Source organism: Convolutriloba macropyga, chromosome 1, assembly GCF_964194025.1.
Source record: "Convolutriloba macropyga chromosome 1, txConMacr16.3, whole genome shotgun sequence".
Classification (NCBI taxonomy): domain Eukaryota; kingdom Metazoa; phylum Xenacoelomorpha; order Acoela; family Convolutidae; genus Convolutriloba; species Convolutriloba macropyga.
In genome coordinates this window covers 89000450-89021906 of record NC_134468.1, presented here as the reverse complement: position 1 = coordinate 89021906, position 21457 = coordinate 89000450, and the positions used below count along the sequence as shown (strand labels likewise).

The following is a 21457-nucleotide window of genomic DNA, read 5'->3' as shown; positions in this document are numbered from 1 at the left end:
AATACTATTCGGAACAAAACCACAAATACCCTTATCACTAAAGTTAGGACTACTACGAGATAATCAAAAGAAATGCACATCAGAGTATTGTAGTAATCTACCACCACACTCACATAGTGAAGAAACTTGTAATAACAAAAAGATAGAGAAATTGTTACAAAACAGATTATCTAACGAAATGTTAAAACGAGAGAATACATTTAAAACTATATACTCGAATACCTACACTAAATGTAGACAAACTACGAATAAAGCGCACAAGTATAGAAATAGATTTAAACTCGGAAAGCCTATACCTGAAGGTAGAAAAGTACTATTAGAGAATCACTCTAAAGGACTATTAAAATCCAAAAAGCTACAAGAGCTACGCTCAGGACCTTATACAGTACAACGAATGTTAACTAATACTACATATGAAATACAGCATGACAAAACAAATGAAAAGAAAACAGTGCATAGAAACCATATAGTACCTTATTACCCGAAAGAAGAAAAAATACAAGAGTTAGTTGAGAACTATATAATCCCAGACGATACGGATGAATATTATACTCAATATAATAAGCAAAATATATCCAAATCTAATGCTTATAGAGGCGCACAACATATTGCTATTTCACAGTGGCCCTTAGTAAAAACACAATATACTGTTAATCCTAGTACTACACTACAGCCAACATTTAACGTTGAGGCTACTCCAACAAAAGATTCAGGCTTAGAATCGCTACAAACACGAGCAGATAATACTACGCATATACAAGGCACAAGCTCATCTAATTTCCTACCGCCACGCATTTCAACCCCCTACCCTATGCAAAATATGTATTCACCTAATAGCCCACAGCAAGAAAATTTTTCTACACCACCTGATAATACTAGTAAATTTAAAGCTACACGCAAATTATTCCCCCAAGCAACGCATAATAGCCCCACATCATCACCTTATAATCCTACACCTACAGCATCACCTGATATATCTAATTTACCTGACGCAAATGAAGTATTAAGCAGACCTCAACGTAATAGAAAAGCACCTACATTCTTTGGTGAACCTATTCCTTTTGACTTGATACATAAACTCAAAAAGAAATAGAGAAACAAAATCTCTTTTAATAATAATTTTTATATTAAAAGCGCCTTGCGCACCAAAATCATAAAAATAATAAAAATAATATTTACAAAACTGCACAAACCAATAAGTTCGTTTGCTTCCTCAGAGAAACTTCTCCAAAAGCCCCCTCACAACTCGACACATTAAAGATTCCTCCTCGAATGCCAAGCACTTCGTATAGTTCCATTTTCTTATCTGCAAGTAACAGTCCTGCAATACAGGTCCCACTTGCAGATCCCACCAGGCTCTTTGCAATGCCACCAAGCGATTTTCCAACTGTATCACCCTTTCCCACCACTCGTCAACCCCCTCACTCCTCCGTCTTGCGTACAATCTTATGAAGAACTGAAACCAAAATATGCACCTGAATATTACACATTTCCACTTAATATCACCTAACATTTCTGTCTATTCTTTTACCCGGGTGAAAGCCTCAAATAACCAAATCATAATTGTTATTTAGAGTTTAAAACATAGAAACCAAAAATTAAAAAGTAAACTCACATCATCCCCCAGGAAGAACTTGATAATATCAGCCGTGTCTTCTGTCACACATTGAGTAAATCTCCTCTCCCAAGGAGAGAAACTTCCTCTTGCTCGAAGTATCCCATCAATTTCATCATCGGTTAATACCAATGATGAGGTCCGGTACCTAGTTGAGAAGAAGAACAAGAAATCTTGTGCCCCTAACCCATCCACATCAGAGTAGAGGAAGTGTAGATACTGCCCCCTTCGAATCTGCTCCACCGATTCGCTCACTTGTTCCAATTGCATCCCCCGCACAGCAATGCTCCATCGGGCAGCATCTAACTCCTCTCGCACTTCCTCGGTCTCTCTCAAATAATTTATCGTATACCAGTTCATGACTAAACGAATTAAAATATGAAGAAGAAAGAAGTGAATAAAAGAATGTATGAAAGAAAGAAAAATTAGAAGATACAAGATTAAGAAATTAAGGAGAAAAGAATAAAAAAGATTTAAGTTTAATGAAGAAATGAAAGTTGAAACGAAGTGTTAAGGAAAAAGTTAAAGAAGAATCAAAGGTTGATATTAAGAGTTAATAAGAAGTTAAAGTTTGGAAGGAATCTAATAATCAAGAGAGCAACTTGAGTTAACGAGAGTTAAAGGCAAAAAGCAAATAGCCCACTCAATACAAATCTTACACAAAGTACGCAATTAATCACCGTTGCAAGCTGTTACACACATAACTTCTATACATGTTCAACATTTGTACCCTTTCAACATTTATGCATACCTCTTATTGCAAACTAACGCTGAAAACACATGTTACACAAAGCAAAGCTAAGTGGAAACCAGTCCCCCATGAGCAAATATTTTATCTAAGTTAATTACATTGAATGCAAAAATTTGTCCCTTGCAAAATATTTAACCCACGTAAAATCGCAATTAGTCAGGAAACGCACATTTAAGCAACCCACATAGTCAACAAATAGAACTAGCTTTACTAGCTTAAGGACCAAAGGAATGTGTAAAATAAACATTAGAGCACTCAAGAACAAATAACTAACCGCAAATTTAAATTCCGCACGTAAGAATTATGTCGCCTAAGTGCAAACCTTACACATTTGTCAGGAAGAGCTATAACTTGATGAATTTATCCGCTCAACAACTCAGACCACATAGTTGCACAAACGCATGCTTGCTTTAATAGTTCACAAAAGTTTACAACACACAAATTAGAAAGGCCGTACTATAAATCCCAAAAAAAGTTAAAGTTAGTGAATTTATTTCTGTTCGCGTTTTTTATTAACAATTCCGATTGTATTTAAACTTTCAGATTTTTAAATTAAAATCTGTGATTAGCAGATATACCCTGAAATACCAACTGACTTTTGAAAAAAAAAGAGAGCTAGCAAGAGTTTTAAAAGAAAAGTGAAACTTTTCTATATCGTTACCTTACAATCTTTAAAGTGTTCCCCTTTAGAGGTTTTACACGATAGACAAGTGAAAGTTCGTTATAGAACATACAAAGTATTAGTAGTTAATGTGTTCAGAGTAGAATTTTCATTTTCGTCCAAAAAGTCGTCACAATTTCATAACAAGGACATGAAATTGGTGAAATTATAATTTTTGCGTAGAAAAACCCAGATAAAATGAGTTAAACTGAAAACAAATTGTTTTCCGCTGTCTCATACACGTAATAGTTGCCCATACAATGATCAGTTAAGCGATTAGTAAATCTGAAGCTTTAGCTTTAGAACAACAACAATTTTTAATTTTTCCCCATGTATTAAGATTTGGTATAGAATAAAAAAGGTAGCCCTAGAAAGTCTCAATTGTTTTTGACGCCTATTTTTGGTTCAAATAACGTGTCTATACAACAGCTATTGCACTGCCAAGTTTGCTCAATTTTGAAAATCGTGTCAGAAAGTACTGACCAAATCGAATTTTCTCCCATGTATTAAGATTGGGTATAGAATAAAAAAGGTAGCCCTAGAAAGTCCCAATTGTTTTTCCCGCTTATTTTTGGTTCAAATAACGTGTCGGCACAGCAGCTATTGCACTGCCAAGTTTGCTCAAATTTGAAGCTCTTTTCATAAAGTAATGACCAAATCAAATTTTCCCCCATGTATTAAGATTGGCTATAGACAAAAAAAGGTAGCCCCAAGAAATTAGCAAACTTTTTGTTAATTATTTCTATATCACACGACGTTCTGATGCACAAACTACCTTCAGCCCAAAAATCATCAACCTTGCTATCTTAGTTATGAATAAATTCAACTTTCACGATTCGCCCATGTATTAAGATTGGTTATAGACTAAATACCTAACTTCATGAAATAAATGACAATATAAGATATATTCAAATTAATATTATGCCAGCTTTTAACCTAGCTACTATCGACAGACAACACGTAATACACTGTTTGTTTTCATTTTACAGGAATGGTCAAAAACACTTAATTTTTGCCCAAACAAATTGCTAATAAACGCAACTCTGTGATAAAAATAGAGAACTTAGCGCAACATTTCAATCATATGACAGTTTAACACCATGCTATATGGTACTAGTCACGGCTAGTGATTGGCCAATCAGAAATGAGCACGCATATTTTGGTAACTTAACCCTGAAAACCACTATTTAAGAGCCTTACCCAAATTCAAAATCACTTTTCTCAGTTACCTTCTGAAATCAATCACTTCTTTCTCTCACAATTCAGCTCTACCTTGAACATCTCTCTCTCTCTCTCTCTCTCTCTCTCCCTTTCTTTCTCTCTGTCCCAAATTCTATCTTTCACATTTTGCCTCTTTCATCTAATAAACTTAGAAAACTTAGCAAAGTTTTCAAGCATTTCAATTTGTGAACACCAAATATTTGCAACAACACATCTCCACAACACATATACCAGGTATCTCAGTTCAATATTGATTCTCAATTCAATTCTCAGTCACTGACTATAGCAGGAGTTCATAACTCTTTAGAGATTGACAATTCAGAAAGTTTCTAAATCCCGACAAACACTACCTACACTAAACACTTTCATCACCAGCTAAACACACCACAATACACCGACACCGTAAAGACAATCAATCCTAATATATGACCGAAGTCTCATTCGACCAAAACGGTTTTCTTATTTCTCTTTCTATCAACCCTGATACACTTGTGAAAGTTTCCATTAAGGCAAATCAAAAGCTGAAATTTAATAGTGAATTTAACACCTTAACCAGTTGTCAAATTTCTAACGAAGTAAGAACTGTAGTATTCTTTGCTACTAACTCTAACGAAGACCCTATTGCTGTCTTCTGGGGAAAATACAATCCTCAACAACTTAACAGTCTATTACTTCAAATTCATTCTTCAAGCCTAGTTGACTTAGACATTTTAAATGTCCCTTGTTTGGTTTTAGAACCACCAACTGATCAATGAATATTCCGCTAAACGATTATTGGGTTATAGCTTCAAGAACAACTTTCTCAACTTCCTACAGTCCTTATAACATCCCCCATAAAATTCTGAAATATAATAACAAGTCAGCAAAAATTGATCGATCATATATTTCATATAAAGAAAACATTGTTATTTTCTTCGTTAAAGACCAGTTTGTAAACTTAGAAATAATTGTTAGTTGGACACCTAACAAACCAGAACATATTGAACGCTTTCATTTCCAATTGAACAACAGAGACGAAATAGACCTTGATATCATCGAAGCTCCCTTTACTGTAGACCCTTAATCTATGTTACCACCTTCCCCTGAAACACAAGTTCTTACTGCCCTTGCATTCGACCCACTATCGTATATTAGAATATTCCTCCTACAGAAAATATTGAAATTCGGAAATAAAACTGTAACACTTGACAAGTGTTTTGTTTCTAATCAACAGAGAACAGTTGCATTCTTCGTAACATCAGAAAATAACGCAAAGTTTGTCATATTTTGGGTACCCTATAATCCCGCTCACGTTCACGAGCTAAAATATCAGATTGCTTTCACGGATAATATTAACTTGAATCTGTTAGACTCACCTTATACTGTCTTCGTTTATTAAGTGGAAGACGGCGAAATCAAGAAATCACCAGCAATAGACGAAGTAATAAACGTAAGTTACAAAATGCCTATTTTTATATTACTTTGCTTAACTCTCTTCCTACCTGTAACAACTGATATTGAATCTGAAATTGCTCAGCATATTGCAGAATTAAAACTCCTAGTTGAATATAACGATTCTCATCCACACTTCATAGAATGTGTCGTAAGTAGAGATAATTGTCTACCTGAAGAAATTCCGTACCTTAAATTTCTAGACCCTCCTGAAAAGCTATTAATTTGGTCAAAACGTAACGTCCATATGCCACTATCACTGATTAAAGACCAGTTCTTTAAAGATAAACTTACTGATAAGAAAGCGCTTCTTTCAAAAGTAGAATATTTTATTACCTACATAGGAAACCAAATTCGTTCTGTTCAGTTTCTTAAACTTATTGCTATAATACCTCTTGCACTTCTCTGCGTTATAACTGCTTGCTATACAAAATATTTGATCTTTATTATATTTCTTGCATTATTACTCTTAACGTCTTTCACTGACGCCAGACCAATTGAAAAGATGAGTATCTATGAAAACACAGCTCCTAACCTTCATGTTAACCACTTTGATTGCTCAAAAATGATTTCAAACCAGATGTATTCTCTCAACAAAGTAGCACCTTGCGAAATTCGCCCTGATAAAATTAGCACTAATCAAGCACGAGTCACTCTCTACCAAAGAAATTATAAAGTTAAACTAGAAGCAACTATGTGTAAAGCAACCCAACAGCAATTACGTTGGTTTTGCGATTCTTTTGACTCTAGCGGCATAGATGCCAGACATAATACTATTACTACTTCAGTTAAGCTTGATGCTCAGAAATGCAAACTTGCAAAGGAAAGAAAAAAGATAAAACTTTCCTCTTCTTCTAAATCAGTAGAATTCGATTTTGACAAATCTTTATTCTCAAACTTTAACTCAGGCGATGTTGGAACTGGAAACAATGAATGTAACTCCCGAAGTTGGATTACACACTACACTTATGAAACATATATGCAAAATGTTAGCCTGAATGTAAACCTTAGAGATGGCACAGTTAATAACTGGCAAAATATACCTCTACCTTGTCCTTTATCAGCCGGAGGCTGCGATTCTACATCTACTGATCCATTTGCATACACTTGGGATGAACCCAATAATTGTCTTTTCACTATAATTCGCACTTTTGACGCTCAAATGATTAAAGCTAATGACAAATACTACATAGTAAAGGATCCTAAATTTACTTCAGCTCAGTCAGATTTCGACTTACAAAGCTTTATGTTCCAAGTTTATAATAAACCACAGTCTTTATGTAGTCATCCACGAATAGTATATCCTACGCCATATGATTCTCTATACATTAGTCTTCGTGACGGATTTGATATGAACACTGGAGAACCCATTCACAAATTTAAACCCGATACTGGTGCTATAATTATGAAAAATAAATTCTATTCCAGTGACAACAAAACAGTTGATACAACATATTCTCAAGTTTATGAGAATATTGATTTCGAAGCACATCTTGGAACAAAAATTGACTATCTGCACTTTAATAATCTTCGGCAACTTCAAACTTCTACTCTAGAGCTATTAAGAAATGACTGTGAATTAGAGCGCTCAACTATTCTTAACACTTTAATGATTTCTCATGAAAATCCACGTTTAGCTGGATATACCTTAACAAGAAACAGATCTATGTTTCTCAAAACAAATGGCAATGTTGCCTGGCTATATAATTGTCCTGAATTTCATTCACCCTTACAGATTCTTAATAAGTGCTATAATCGAATACCAATTCTTTATGAAGATGAAATTCATTTCGTTGATCCGATTTCTAGACAAACTTTCACTGAAGCCGAAGAACAATTGTGCTCTGACAAACATTCAAACTTATTTCAACTAGATGTTGACGATGATAATTCATGGGTTGAACTAACCCCACAATTCACAAAAGTAAGAGGACCTGCACTCTTTAAACCACATATAGTTATTCAACAAATTGCGAATGTTATTACTGCAAGTATTTATGCTTCTATCTACACATATAAAGAAATGATGTCATTCTGGAATTCAATAACTTTCAACTCCAATATGAAAGGAGTTCTCAAACACTTTACTAAGTCATTAATAGATAGCAGAGAATCATTTTCAAATATTTCAGGCACGAATTATTATAACTCTAGAACTATTTATCTAGATTCATTCATTTCACCGGACTTCTTTAATAATCAATTTGTTGAAACCTTTGGTAAAATACAATATATAATTGAGCGATGCGGAATATTCTTTGCCGCTTTCTTATTCATTAAGCTACTCATCGACATAGTCTTATGCTTAATTCGAGCAATGCAAATTAACAAAATTACAGATGCATCTATTCATTTTGGTAAAGCACTCTTTGCTGCCACATTTGATTTAATGTCAGCTCCAATTCTGACTTCTATCTATCTAGCAACTAACTCAGAGAATGATAATACTGATAAAAATAGAGAAAGGACGATGCGTGTTCCAAAATCTGAAGATAGAACCAGAGTTATTCAAACTCCACCTTATACAGAGAATACAGGCTTACAAGCTATAAGACATGAGAATAAAAGTGGTTATCCAAACCTACATGATGAGAATAATAAAGACGAAAATAGAAACGATCACAACGTTCCTACGTCTCCAGTATAGGATTAATTCCTCTATTACTTTAATATCATCAAACTATATGATGATAATACAGACTGACTTCAAAATTACTACTGATTTACTTTGAAAGAGAATACAAAAAAATAAGAAAAAGAGAATACTAGCAAAATAACTTCAAAAAATATACTCTTAGAATAGAATAAGAGTAGAGAATACTTGATATTTCAGGAACTTTCTTCAATCCCTAACGAACTAATACCAGTCTTTCAGAAGGAACCTTCAAGTGGTTGGCCCGAATACAATACACAATCAACTTCTAAAACTCAATCTGGAGTTAAACAACTTGACAGACTAGTACAACCCACAACTCACGTTACCCCATCTACAACTTTTCTCTCAGCTATCAAGATTTCAGCAGTACAAACTCAAGCAACTAGTGCAAATTCATCAACAACAGTTACATCATCATCTACATCATCCAAAAAGAGAACTAAAACTGCAGATACAATTGCAAAGAAACAACCACGTAAACAATTCATTAGAGAGACATTCAGCCCAGCGACACCGCTAGAAGTAAATATACCCAAGACAAACAGTACGGTACCCAACGTCTTAGCAAACACTACAACTACTCAATCGTCACGACCAAACTTCCTTAATCTTCATCATTTTACAACTACCCCCCTGCAAGACCGCCTACAAAAACAACATCAAGCTGAGATACAAGCTAAAACCCCCGGTTTTAGTGGACACCCGAACTACGATACAAATTTAATCTACCAGTTGCAACCCAACATCAATAGATTCAATCTCATTGGTTATTTGTCGAACAAAAATTCTTATCTACTAACTAATCACAACCTTCAAGGACAAACAATACAAGTCCCGTTTGATAATATTACAGCAAACCTCACTCCTCAGCTTGATACCTTCACTTATCAGGTACAGCAAAACTTTCTAACAGAAAGACAACGCTCTCAACAGCTCGAACAACGGATTACTGAGCTCCAACTGGAGATCGCAAATCTGAAGCATCAACTCCACATCCTCCGCTCATCACGTTGAGCACTCACGGAATGGAATAGATAATTTTGTGGTTGTTGATGTTCAGTACTTCCTTCATTACTTCTTCTTCCTTCTCCCGCGGTGAGGAAAATTATTCGTTAGTTTAAACGAACGCCTAATTATTAGCCATTTTGATTACCTTACTCTCCTTTATTACATTACTTACATCAAGTAAAATAATCCGCATTTCTTCAATCTTCAATGATTACAATTAGCGCAATTTATGGTGAAAAATGAGTCCATTGCAGATTTGATTTGTTCTTTATCTTTACCGATTTATCTTGCTTACGACATCATTCGATTGTTCCATCGAATTCCATAATTTATTTAATGTCTTACAACCTTTCAGTAGACGTTAAGTATTTCAAAACATATTGCGATCTCGCTGAATTTATTCAATCGCAAGTTATTAAAACTTCGAAAACATTCTTAGTTGGAAATAAATTCTATACACCATTGTCAGTTCATTGGACATTTGAGTTACAAGAGATTATCTTATTCTTACAAGATAACAATTCTAATGAAATTGTAGTTTATTTTCATCAAGTTCCTGAGTACGATTTATTTGAAATTCTAAAGCTTATTCATACAGAAGAAATTCTTAACATCAATAATCTAAACTTTCGACCGCTCACTTATTTCAATTAAAATGTTAGTCTTCAATATTTTGGTGATCACGGATATAGAAATGTTACAACCTTTCGTTAACGGGTTTGCATTCATCACCATCCGCCCTTTATAGTTTAAGTACTATTTGGATCTTCCTGTCAATTCTTTTCAAAGATTAAATGGTCTTCCATTCTCCCCATTGACACAAAAATTGAATTACTATATAATTCACAATGAACACATATTTTGAAGGAGGTGTTGATATCGAATGGTTTAAAGATTATTGTCAACTCTCTGATCATGTTGAATCCGCTTGGGTTAACTTTTCTAAACAGATTATTTTTAACGATAAAGTTTTCAGAATCTCCGAATTATATTATTCTGAATTTCAATGCGAAGTCATTTTATTTCTTGAAGACTTTGAACAAAAAGAAATTGTTATTTATTTTGAACTGATGACAAAAAGCAAGATTAATTATTTCTTAAAGCTAATTCATAATTATCAACTAAGTCTAAATATTAATTCCTTAAACTATAGCTACAAAGCTTACTTCAATTGATTTATTCTTCAACAATACTCAAATAAAGATGAATTACGAAACGGAATTCTTTATTTGGGGAGTCATTGCGGCAACTCTAGCCTTTATGGTGTTGTGCGCAGTAATTTTAATTTCCCTATTCATTTACCTCGCTTGTCATTATAGACCATTAACTTAACCAGTATATTCTTCAACTTATATTATTCTATTATTCAACGTCAGATGTACTAGCAGCACAATTTTATAGAAAAACTTCAAAAGGTCTATTATAACGACCAGCCAAAAAAATTGGATCTATTATTTTGTACAGCCCTGTATCTTAGGACATCGTCAACCCTTCTTCAAGAGAGAACTCAGAAACAAGAAGCTACGATGAACTTTAGAACTTTAACCAAGTAATCTACCTCACAAACTTTAAATGCTTAGTTATTATAAAATTAAGCTAAATAATTTATTCGATTATGTAAAATTTGATGTTTTGATTTAATACCTATGGACCGGGATGGGATGTACTGAAGTGTGCTACACTCAGTAACACTATTTGATAATCTTAGTGCTATTTTGAGAATTTACGTTATAGTGCGTGAAGCACAAACTTGATTTGGACAAAGTCCATTTTAACGTGTGAACAAATTACTAAGTAGTTTTGAATAAGCTACTATTTTAAGATTACTAAACTGAGAATACTATGACGTGATATTATCACGCCACACAGATAACACCAAGTTAACCTTGGTAACTCTGTCGACACTCGTTATCTCTATCCAATAGGATACTAGAGAACCACGTGTCCGCAAGTATAAAAGGAGCTTGCACGCTCAACCACCAACACTTTTTGGTCCCTGATAACTTCTGATTTAAAATCATACTCCCGTATTGCTCCCTTGCTCAATCTCAGCTTACTTGAGATATTTTTCTAACTTAGAATATTTTGTGACTTGTTCTTAACTAAGAACTCTCTAAGTCATAAAATCTTAACTTAGCACAAATTTGGAAATCAGGTAAGTTCAGCTTAACTTCTCTAAGTTATAATTTAACATCTCTCAAACTCTATCTAAGTTACAAGTTAACTTAGAATAGTTCAATCTGTGCTATTTCAATCTTATAACTTTAATTATTCTATCCCTTAATGCTCGGTTCATATTTGATGCTGTTTAACATAACTTATTAATTCATATTTGCATTTAACTTTATTTAATATTTAACTATATACCAAGAGTAGAACTAGGGGTTGAACTCTCAAGTTATACATGTGGTCCCGCGATTAACCCCGTCGTTTAAGTATCTAATGTACGGACCAGCAGTATACTATCAAAATTGTAACTTTGAGAAATCTGGTAAATAATGAACATGAGACTAGTTCTTTCGATAATCATTGTAATGGCTTCGATCTCTGCCCTTTAGGCTCCATAGTTTGTTTGTTGACAGATGTTTTTGTTATAGGGGAGTAGCGACAGCGATGAAAGTTAAAAAACCCAACATCAAAGTGTTCGGAGTTGAACACAGCAACGCCCTCAACGCAAAAAGATCATTCGACCAGAAGTCGCTCTTCATACCCGAAGATCTACCCCCCACAATATGCGATGGTCTGGGCAACACCCATCTTAGCCAGCTGACACTGGAGCACATCTTGGAGTACGTGGATGACATCATCCCAGTTCCGGACAAGGAGTCCATACACGCAGTCAAGTTCCTCATGTATAGAATGAAAATGGCAGTTGAGCCATCAGGGGCAATCGCTGCAGCAGTTCTGATGAACAGGAAGAACATTGAGAAGTACTTTTACGGCTGCAATAACATTGTTGTCATTTTGAGTGGAGGAAACTTTGACTACATCAATAAGGCCCCACTCCTATCTTCATAGACATTAACACTTTTTACAAACTAATTGTAGTATTGTAGTATACAAATTACCAATTCATTTTATCAAAAAAATTGAGTTTCCCTCTCTTGTGCCGAAAATCTATTTTGTTTCTGTTCTACTTCGCAACACTCTTCGCCCCAGTGATGAGCGGATTCAACTTTTACAATTTTCTAGCAAGAAATCTTACAATCTACGATATTCTAGCAAGAAAAAAATTTTGCAATAAATCTTGCCTAAAAATTAAAAGGTCGTCTATAGACCTGGAGAGTGATTTAAAGGCCAGATTATGATTTTTAGACAGGTTTTATGACTCATATGTCCCGGCGAAATTCAGAATCTTGTAGGATTTTGCATTACTAAAATTCTTCGAAGCAGTTTTTCTAGCATGTAAATTACTGAAAAAGAGATTAAAAACAGATTATACGTCTGTAAAACCAAAGAAAGTTCAAATGACTTTCATAACGTTGACTAATTTGAAGTTCAAATATTGGAATAAAATTGCCAGGTTCCTGAAAAATTCGAGCAAGAGATTGAATTTTTTTCAGAGCCTCAGCAAAAGCCTGAATGATAAAAACATGATGAAAATAATGCAAAAGGGTCTAATTTTAATTTTTGTTTAGCTCAGCTGACAACTTAACGCATTTTTATTTCACTTTTTACGAAAACGTAAAATCTTTATTTTAAAATTTTGTAGAAAGCGTTAGCAAATTCCATATGTGTATTGTTGTGATTTTTGAAAAAAAAACATTAGTAAACATGAAAGGCACCTTCTATGATCAAAGTTTATTTGAAGCACGCTGATAAGTTTTAATCGAATATTTTACGAGACTAAAACCTGGAATTAAAAAGAAGAGGTTGTTCACAGAGAGTATTCGGAAAAGTCTAAAAAAGACAGTACTAAAATGAATTTGTGAAAATTCAGACAAAATCTTGGCTACTTCATACTCAACAATTTTTATTTGGTCCAATTTTTTCTTAATGTCTTACTTTGTTTGTTTTTGAGAAATGGAAACTTCAGTTTTTCGCAGTACTATAGCAGTGCTCCTATACTTTATTTCTGTTAATTCGCTACTCACAGTCCAAAACACGAAATGCCAATGAAGAATGGAAAATTTTTAACATCACTTTAGAAGATCTTCCGACAGTTGGTTAACGACAAACCTCCAAAAGCAGCCAGGGCAAAATGGTAATCTGTGCTAAGACGAAAGAGTAAAAGTTAGCTCAAAATCTTGCAACAACTTCGCAAGATGGATTCAAATGTCCGGAGAATCTTTCGAGTAGGATGCAAATCTGGCAAATTGTATCGAGCAATATAGAAGAGCTATGCAGTCCCTTGCAAGATTTCCTTCAATGCAAAGTGTTAAATTTCTCACCAGGAACCAATAAAGCAGCCGAAGAATAGAATTTTTGTAAAACTAGAAACAAATATTCGCTGGTTATTTTTGGAGGTGAGATAGATTAGGTCCAGTAAATTTTCAATTAAAATAATGTCCAATTTAAGGTATCGCTTATCGAGCTTTTAACAAATCTTTATGTTCTTTAGGTGTCTATCAGCTTCCATTTTTTCTGTTTCGGAAAATCGAAAAGCAAAAGAAACAAGGTGACTGAAAATGAGAAATTGGCTTTTATTAGGGAGATTTCAGCATTTTGAGTGTATTGATACAGCCAGATCTCAGAACAGTTATCATACGTTCAAACACTTTAGCGCTGAAAGAGACCAAAATCGGTAATGTATGTGTGACCAGTGAAAGATCACAGAAGTTTGGTGAGTGCATATTAAATAAAATAAAAATATGCTTTAACTATCCATAGTTCACTATTTTTAATCTCTGCTGAATTTTGAGAACTTATTTAAAAAAATTGGTGATTGTTAATAAAAACTAAGTAATAGAGATTGATTTTGATGTTGGTTAAAAGACATCATCTTTAAATATCGTTTAAAATTATTAGATTTATAGCAAAAGTGAGATCAATGAACCACTGGAGTGGGATCAACAGCCAGGTGTTTGTTCAATACATATTCCAGGAGATATGATGTTATTAGAATTTCAAAGAACTATTGAAAGAGCATTAGCACTACATGCTCCAATTAAAGCCTGTTATATTAGAACAGATAAACCAAAATTTTTGCTTCAAGAAAAATGGCTATGTGAGGAAACAAAAAGACAGTTTTCAAGAATTAGCGATGATGAAACTAAAAACGATGTAATTCGTCAAAAAGAAAAACAACTTCTTTCAAGTTTTATGGAGTTAAACAGTGAAAAAGCCAGATGGAAATTCATTCAAGATCTTCGTAATAAAAAAAAGACTCAGGCAAGAATTCCATCTTTATTAAACAGTTTTGGTGATAAGATAACAAAGCCCATGGAAATTGCAAATCTTCTAAATTACAGATTTTCCAATCTAGGAGAGTTCATTGGCTTGCAACAAACAAGCAACATTCCTCCTAAAACCGCTCCGAGAAAGTGTTTCAAGTTCCGATATATGACAACCGAGGAAACAAATGTGCTCATAGATTCATTGATTACAAGTAAACCAGTCGGTCATTCAAAAATACCATCATGGGCAATAAAAGATGCAAAAGCAGCGCTAGCGGAACCACTATGTTATCTCATTAATCAGTTCATTACAGAAGATCATAAAAAAGCTTGTGTAACTCCACTCTTCAAAAAAAGGAATCCCGAAGACCCACTCAATTATAGACCTATTTCTGTCACTTCTGCTTTGTCAAAAATTTTTGAAAAGGCGTTCAGTTCACAAATCAAAAGTTTCCTAGAGAGGGATTATTTATTGTCTGCTAGTCAATTTGGTTATAGAAAACATATTTCAACAATTGATGCTATCCTGAAATCGACAGAACAAATAAGATTAGAACTCAACAAGAAAAAAATGTTACAGGGGCGTTTTTATATCTTTCAAAGGCTTTTGATTCTATAAACCAAAAAATACTGTTACGGAGACTTGAAAATATAGGTTTTGACAAACATGCTACCAGTTTAATAGAGAATTATTTGAGTGAAAGAACGCAAAGAGTTGTTCTGAATGGAATTGAATAAGATTGGGTAAATTTGAAAAGAGGAGTTCCACAAGGTACTAATTTAGGACCTCTATTATTTAACATTTACGTCAACGATTTAGCAAAGATTGTAGAAAAGGATTGCACGGTCGTCCAGTACGCAGACGACACTTTTCTTTTTAAATCGGACACTGATGAAATATCGTCAAAAACAAAACTTGAACATAACATCTCAAAAATTATTGACTTTTTTGCAAAGTCCATGTTAGTAGTGAACAAACAAAAAACAGAATATATTGTGTTTGGCACCAGGAAGAGGTTAACAAATACTGTTTTGAATGTCGACAATGAAAGAATAGCAGAATCCATTAGTGTGAAGTATCTTGGCGTAATTATTAATAGCAAACTAAAATTTGATGGAGAAGTGAAAAAGATTCTTCAGAGAATGGTTTGTGGAATAAAAGTTTTGAATACACCAAGTAAAAGTTTACCAGAGAAAACGAAAGTCTTATTACTTAATGCAATAGTAATGAGTCATTTACATTATTCCGCTCTAATTCTGATAGGATTGCAAAAGTCATTACTCATAACTTTGGAAAAACAACTGAATTGGGGAATAAAATCCTTTTTTAATAGGTGAAAATACGATTGGTCTACAGAACTCTCAAACTTCGCAACAAAATACTACCAGTTTCTTTTCTCTTGAAATACCATTGCTCAAAACTTTTTTTTCGCTTACTCAGCAACGATCTTCCAGCATATAAAATTGAACCTCTCTCTATCATGAGAATAAAGATGACAGGTCAAAAAAGTAACGTTCGATATAAGAAAGAACAATAAGTTTTTAACTGATTCTTTTATTGCACAAGCCATTCCAATTTATAGTCTGCCAATTTTTAGTCTGCCTTCTAATATTAGACTGAAAACAACATCGAAAGCTTCCTTAAAAAAAGAACTGAAAGAATATTTTTGGAAAAAAATTTTGAAGGACCCAGAAGTAACTGATATAAAAGATGACATTGAGAGCATTAGATTTTAATTTTATTTTTTAATCTTCATGATATACATATAAAATTGTGAGAACATTTTATGCTCGCATTTTAGGCCATCTTTAATAATGTAAGGTCAAAGTTTTAGTTAAGTAATTTAAAGATTTTATAATTTTACATAATGTTATATTCTTAACTTTACATTGCCTCTTTTACCATTTGCGTTTTTTACTTATGTGTACCAGAGGAAATTAACAATGTTTTTCAATATTCCAAGCTACTTAACTTGTACTCTTTAAAATGAAATAAAGACACTGCTTTCCAAGTGCAAAAGTTTTTCCCTTTATTCTCCTTTTATTCTCCACATTGTTTCTATTTGGTTATTATTCCGTTCCACTTTAGAGAGGGGAGAAAAAATAAACTGTAATGGGTTTTTTTGTTCAGTCATTTTCGGCCGATTGATATATTCATCGTGGAGATCTGTGAGTGGTATCGTTAGAAACCCCGTTCGGCGTCGAATATAAACTTAAATAGATTCTTTTGATTTTGCTTTTTTCAGGGAGTTAACAAGGCCTAAAATTTTGGTGAATAATAGACGTATTTCCGTTGTTTTTATAATCTGTTTCCGGAATTTTTGCGGGTATTTCTGTCAGTTTTGCTAAAATATGTTACAATTGTTCAAAGAAATTGTTGTTGGTTTGTTTTCTAAAGGTAGATGAGGGTCACTAAAGTTTTCATCTATTTTTTGGCTTAAATTTTTGCTACTTAATTTAAAAAATCAGCTTTTTCTTCGAAAATTGCAAGATGTAAGCCTCTTTAGTCAACTTTTCTTGAGCATACCGGAAGTAAAAACCTAAAGATTAATGACACATTTTACTCTAACTCAAGAGAAAGAGAGAGAGAGAGAGAGAGAGAGAAATAGAGAGAGCTAATTTACCTCTCCGTTGTCTTTGAAAATTTTCTGGGTTGGAATTTTTGCCGGTTTTCATCTGAAATATATCGATAGTTGTAAAAACATCAAGTTTCTTTGATATGTAAAATATTTTTTATCAAATTATCTATATCCAATAAACTGGGAGTCATTACATGTACTTACTGTGCGAAGAGTAAAACAGGGCAAGTTTTGGCATGATCGTGTAATTCTAGAAACCAAAAATTTTTCTGGGTTGTATTTAATGACTGTCCTTTCATTTTTAATAACAAATGTACTTTTTTTTATCCATATCAAGGCTCATTATTGTCAGAGCCGATTGTTTTCACTAACAATTATCAGTAAAATTATTCAAAATTTTCTGGTTTAAAGCATTTTTTCGTGGTTTTGACTTTTTAACTCAATTGTTTTCAAATGAAACAAGGGATTATAGAGCATTGCCACTATTTTTCAGTTATTTTTTGGTGGACTTGCTGGGTGTTTTCGCCAAAGACAGAGTGCATCTTCAATTTTATTGAATTCGATTTTTGTTGCGGATTTACGCTTTAAGTAGATGCTTTCAAGCTTCTAAACTACTAGTTTCACAAAATAATTTGATTTTTGGACATTTGACCATTTTTAAGGTTCCATTTTGTTATGGTTTTGGTAAGTTACCAGAAATTTGAAAGAGCATTTATCTTATCACTTTTCTGGTGTTCATTCAGTGGAGTGTACTTTAACTTTGTCGTAAATTGTTTTTTCCACTAATTTTTCATCTGCTGTTATTTCTGGTTTTTTGATACCAATCTCATTAATCACAGGGCATATATCAAATTTTGACGTCGAAAGGAGACAAAATTAGAGACTCAAAAAAACCGTATTCCGAAACTACGAAATGTTGTTTTTAACTTTGCTCTTTTCCTGTCTACTTTTATCTAGTCTCAAAAAACGCGCAACCAAACATTAGTTTTTCTTTCTTTTCGGTACTTGATGTTTTTTTTGCAGTCGTATGAAAAAATTTCATTATTGACATGTCCAAATATCTTTCTCCATGGAGTTATAAATGATGGTTTTACAAACGCAGTGATTTAAGTACATATAAAAGATAATTCATTACATTGAAACCAAGCGCTTTCAGAAAAAGCGAGCGTTGTTTTTATGTTAGCAGCTTTTCTTGTTTTTTGTCTACTTATTACCGAGTCTCATGAAGGACTGGTTATAAATCTCTTCTAGTGATGAACAATGAACAAGATTTTTTTTGTTTTGTTTAAGTTTTACTTGCCGCTATTTGGACTTGATTATTAAGTTTTTATGCAGAAAGACATCGAATTTTGGATGATATTAATGTTTTGTTGTTATTCGTTTTCTGTTTGTTTGTCGTAATCTAAATAATTGCAAATCTCAATCTCCTCGGCTTTTTAAACCGGCATTGATTTTAGTGCGCTGAGTGATTTGAGTTGGACGCAATTCGGTACCTATACAATAGTTAGTTTCGAAGAACTTAAATGTTTAATAGTTTTCTAACCCATCCTCATTTGGTACAATAAGCCGTAACGTGGATGAATGGAGTCAGAACTTTATGTGCAAGCGCACATTATTGAGCCCCTCTTTTCATTAAAAGATAGTATTCTAGTTCTTTTAATTGGCAGTGAGTTAACCTTGCACGTCACTCCGTAAAAGATGTGCTGATGGCAAATTTAATGACTTGTATAATGATAATACGTTTTAGGACCCCTGTGATTAAAAGTTTTTATACTTTTGAAAGAACCTTGCAAGAATAGATACTTCGTGAACCATTCCGGGGAGATTCTTGCAAGTGTTGAATCACACTTGCAAGATTCTTGCAAGTTTTCGGACCCTGCTGGCAAGTTTCTATCAAGATTTTGAATCTAAATTTTTCGTTACCTTGCTGCAGAGGGCAACTGGTTGAGCTGAAAATGAACGCTGAAGACTAAAAAAGAATTATTTGTCAAAAAATCATCTCAAGTCATTTTAAAAACCGAATATGACTTTTTCCAGTTTTTTTCAGCCTTCTCCTTTTTGCAGTATGGACATAGGACCGGCAGTGGTGGTGATACTTAAAACAACTATAGAATATCTTAGGAAAACACTAGGCAAAAAACCAGGCTCAAAACGCTCTCTCCAAAAAGAACAAATTCGAAAACAAACGAATCAGAGCACATAAAATCGCTAACAACCGAACTGCCAAATACGCAAAAACAAACACACCATACCATGCTAAACATACCATGCTAAACATACCATACACATAGCACACACACATACACACCCATACACGCACACAGACACAATCACATTCACAAACACACAGATACACACAAAAACACACACCTAAAAATACATATATAGAAACACACCCATACGCAGACACAAGCACACACACATACCACACAAACGCGCAGTTATACACACGTATACACACGCACAAACAAATGCACACATAAAAACAAACATACACACACCCACCAAAATACATACAAAAAAATAACACCCCACAAACGAACACACACACTCAAACATGCATATACATATACATATATATATATATATATATATATATATATATATATATATATATATAAATGGAAAACACAAACACACACACACACACACTCATACACACATAGACACAAACACACACAAACACCCACACATAAACAAAGATACACACTTTTACACATATAAACACACATACACACAGATAAAAACACATTCAAACAGCTATACACACAACGATTAACACTAATATACGCAGAATCACACACACCCATACGCACACACAGAGACACACAAACACACACCACGCACAAACACACACAAAGAGCCAAAACACACGTAAACTACCAGCAGATACAAACAACACGCGCAAGCACACATAGGCAACATAATACAAACACAACACACACAATCTACAAAAACAACCACACACGCAAACATAAGTACAAACAAGGAACGCACGCGAGCATACAAACAAATTTCTACAAATAAACAAAAATACAACACACATAGAAAAGCATATACGGACACGCACACACACGCACACACACATACACACATATACACACAAACACATACACACACGCACACACATACCATACACACAGCACACACAGGCACATACAAGCACGCATACATATATACATAAACAAACACGCACACTCACACATATACAACTATGCACATTTTCACACAGATAAACACACATACACACAGATACAAACACATATAAACAGATATACCCACAATTAGCCAAACTAATATACGCAGAACCACACACACACACACACACACACACACATACACACGTACACATACCTATGCACATAACGAAAAATAAATTACAGACACACACACACTCCCACAAACACACAGAAACCACAAACACACACACACACAACAAACGCGCGCTAGCACACATAGAAAAATATAGATACCACACACGCTAACACAATAGATAACAAACGCAAATTTAATTAAAAACAAACGAACGCACGAGAGCATACAAACACATGCAGAAATAAACATAAATACAACACACATACAAAAGAATACACACACATAACACAGAACCCACATACACGCACAAACACACGCAAGCACAAGCACATCACAAAAATACCACACACACACATTACTCAAAACAAACCGTATAATCATACAGACTACACCACAATCACCGCAAAAACAAACAAACAAAATCACAAAAGGATATAAAATTAAACATATCACAATTACACAAAAGACATATGCACACAACACGCATATAAACACACACGCACATACGCAAAACAAACTCAGAAACACAACACGCGAGCCCACACACACACTACACAAACGCAAGCACGAACAGACAATACATAAAAAACACTCATACATACAACACCAGGCACACATTAACAACACACACTGGACTCAAGTACTCACAGGAATACACATACACACACAAATGCACGAGAGCACACCATATTATTTAGACACACACGTATAGCACAGACCTCAGACATACACCAACATCCACACCACACACATCCCCCACACACAGCAGACACAAATATACCGCACACTCACGTCAAATACAACACAAAGCAATTACACAAACGCACATACACAAACTACAAAAGTACACATCAAACACACACACACATACAAGATTAGCTGTT

The 21457-nt window shown here is 34.0% G+C and overlaps 1 protein-coding gene across 3 annotated transcripts in view; it reads left to right on the top strand.

The window, feature by feature from the left end:
* The window catches only part of LOC142352964 (uncharacterized), a 54539-nt gene extending 42060 nt beyond the window's left edge, over positions 1-12479 (top strand). For all 3 annotated transcript variants that reach the window (XM_075405144.1, XM_075405128.1, XM_075405136.1), the window contains exon 4: positions 11941-12479. In XM_075405144.1, the coding sequence (XP_075261259.1) occupies positions 11941-12361 (421 nt within the window). In that variant the 3' untranslated portion in view covers positions 12362-12479. The remainder of the gene's footprint in view (positions 1-11940) is intronic.
* Positions 12480-21457: the final 8978 nt, after the last annotated feature.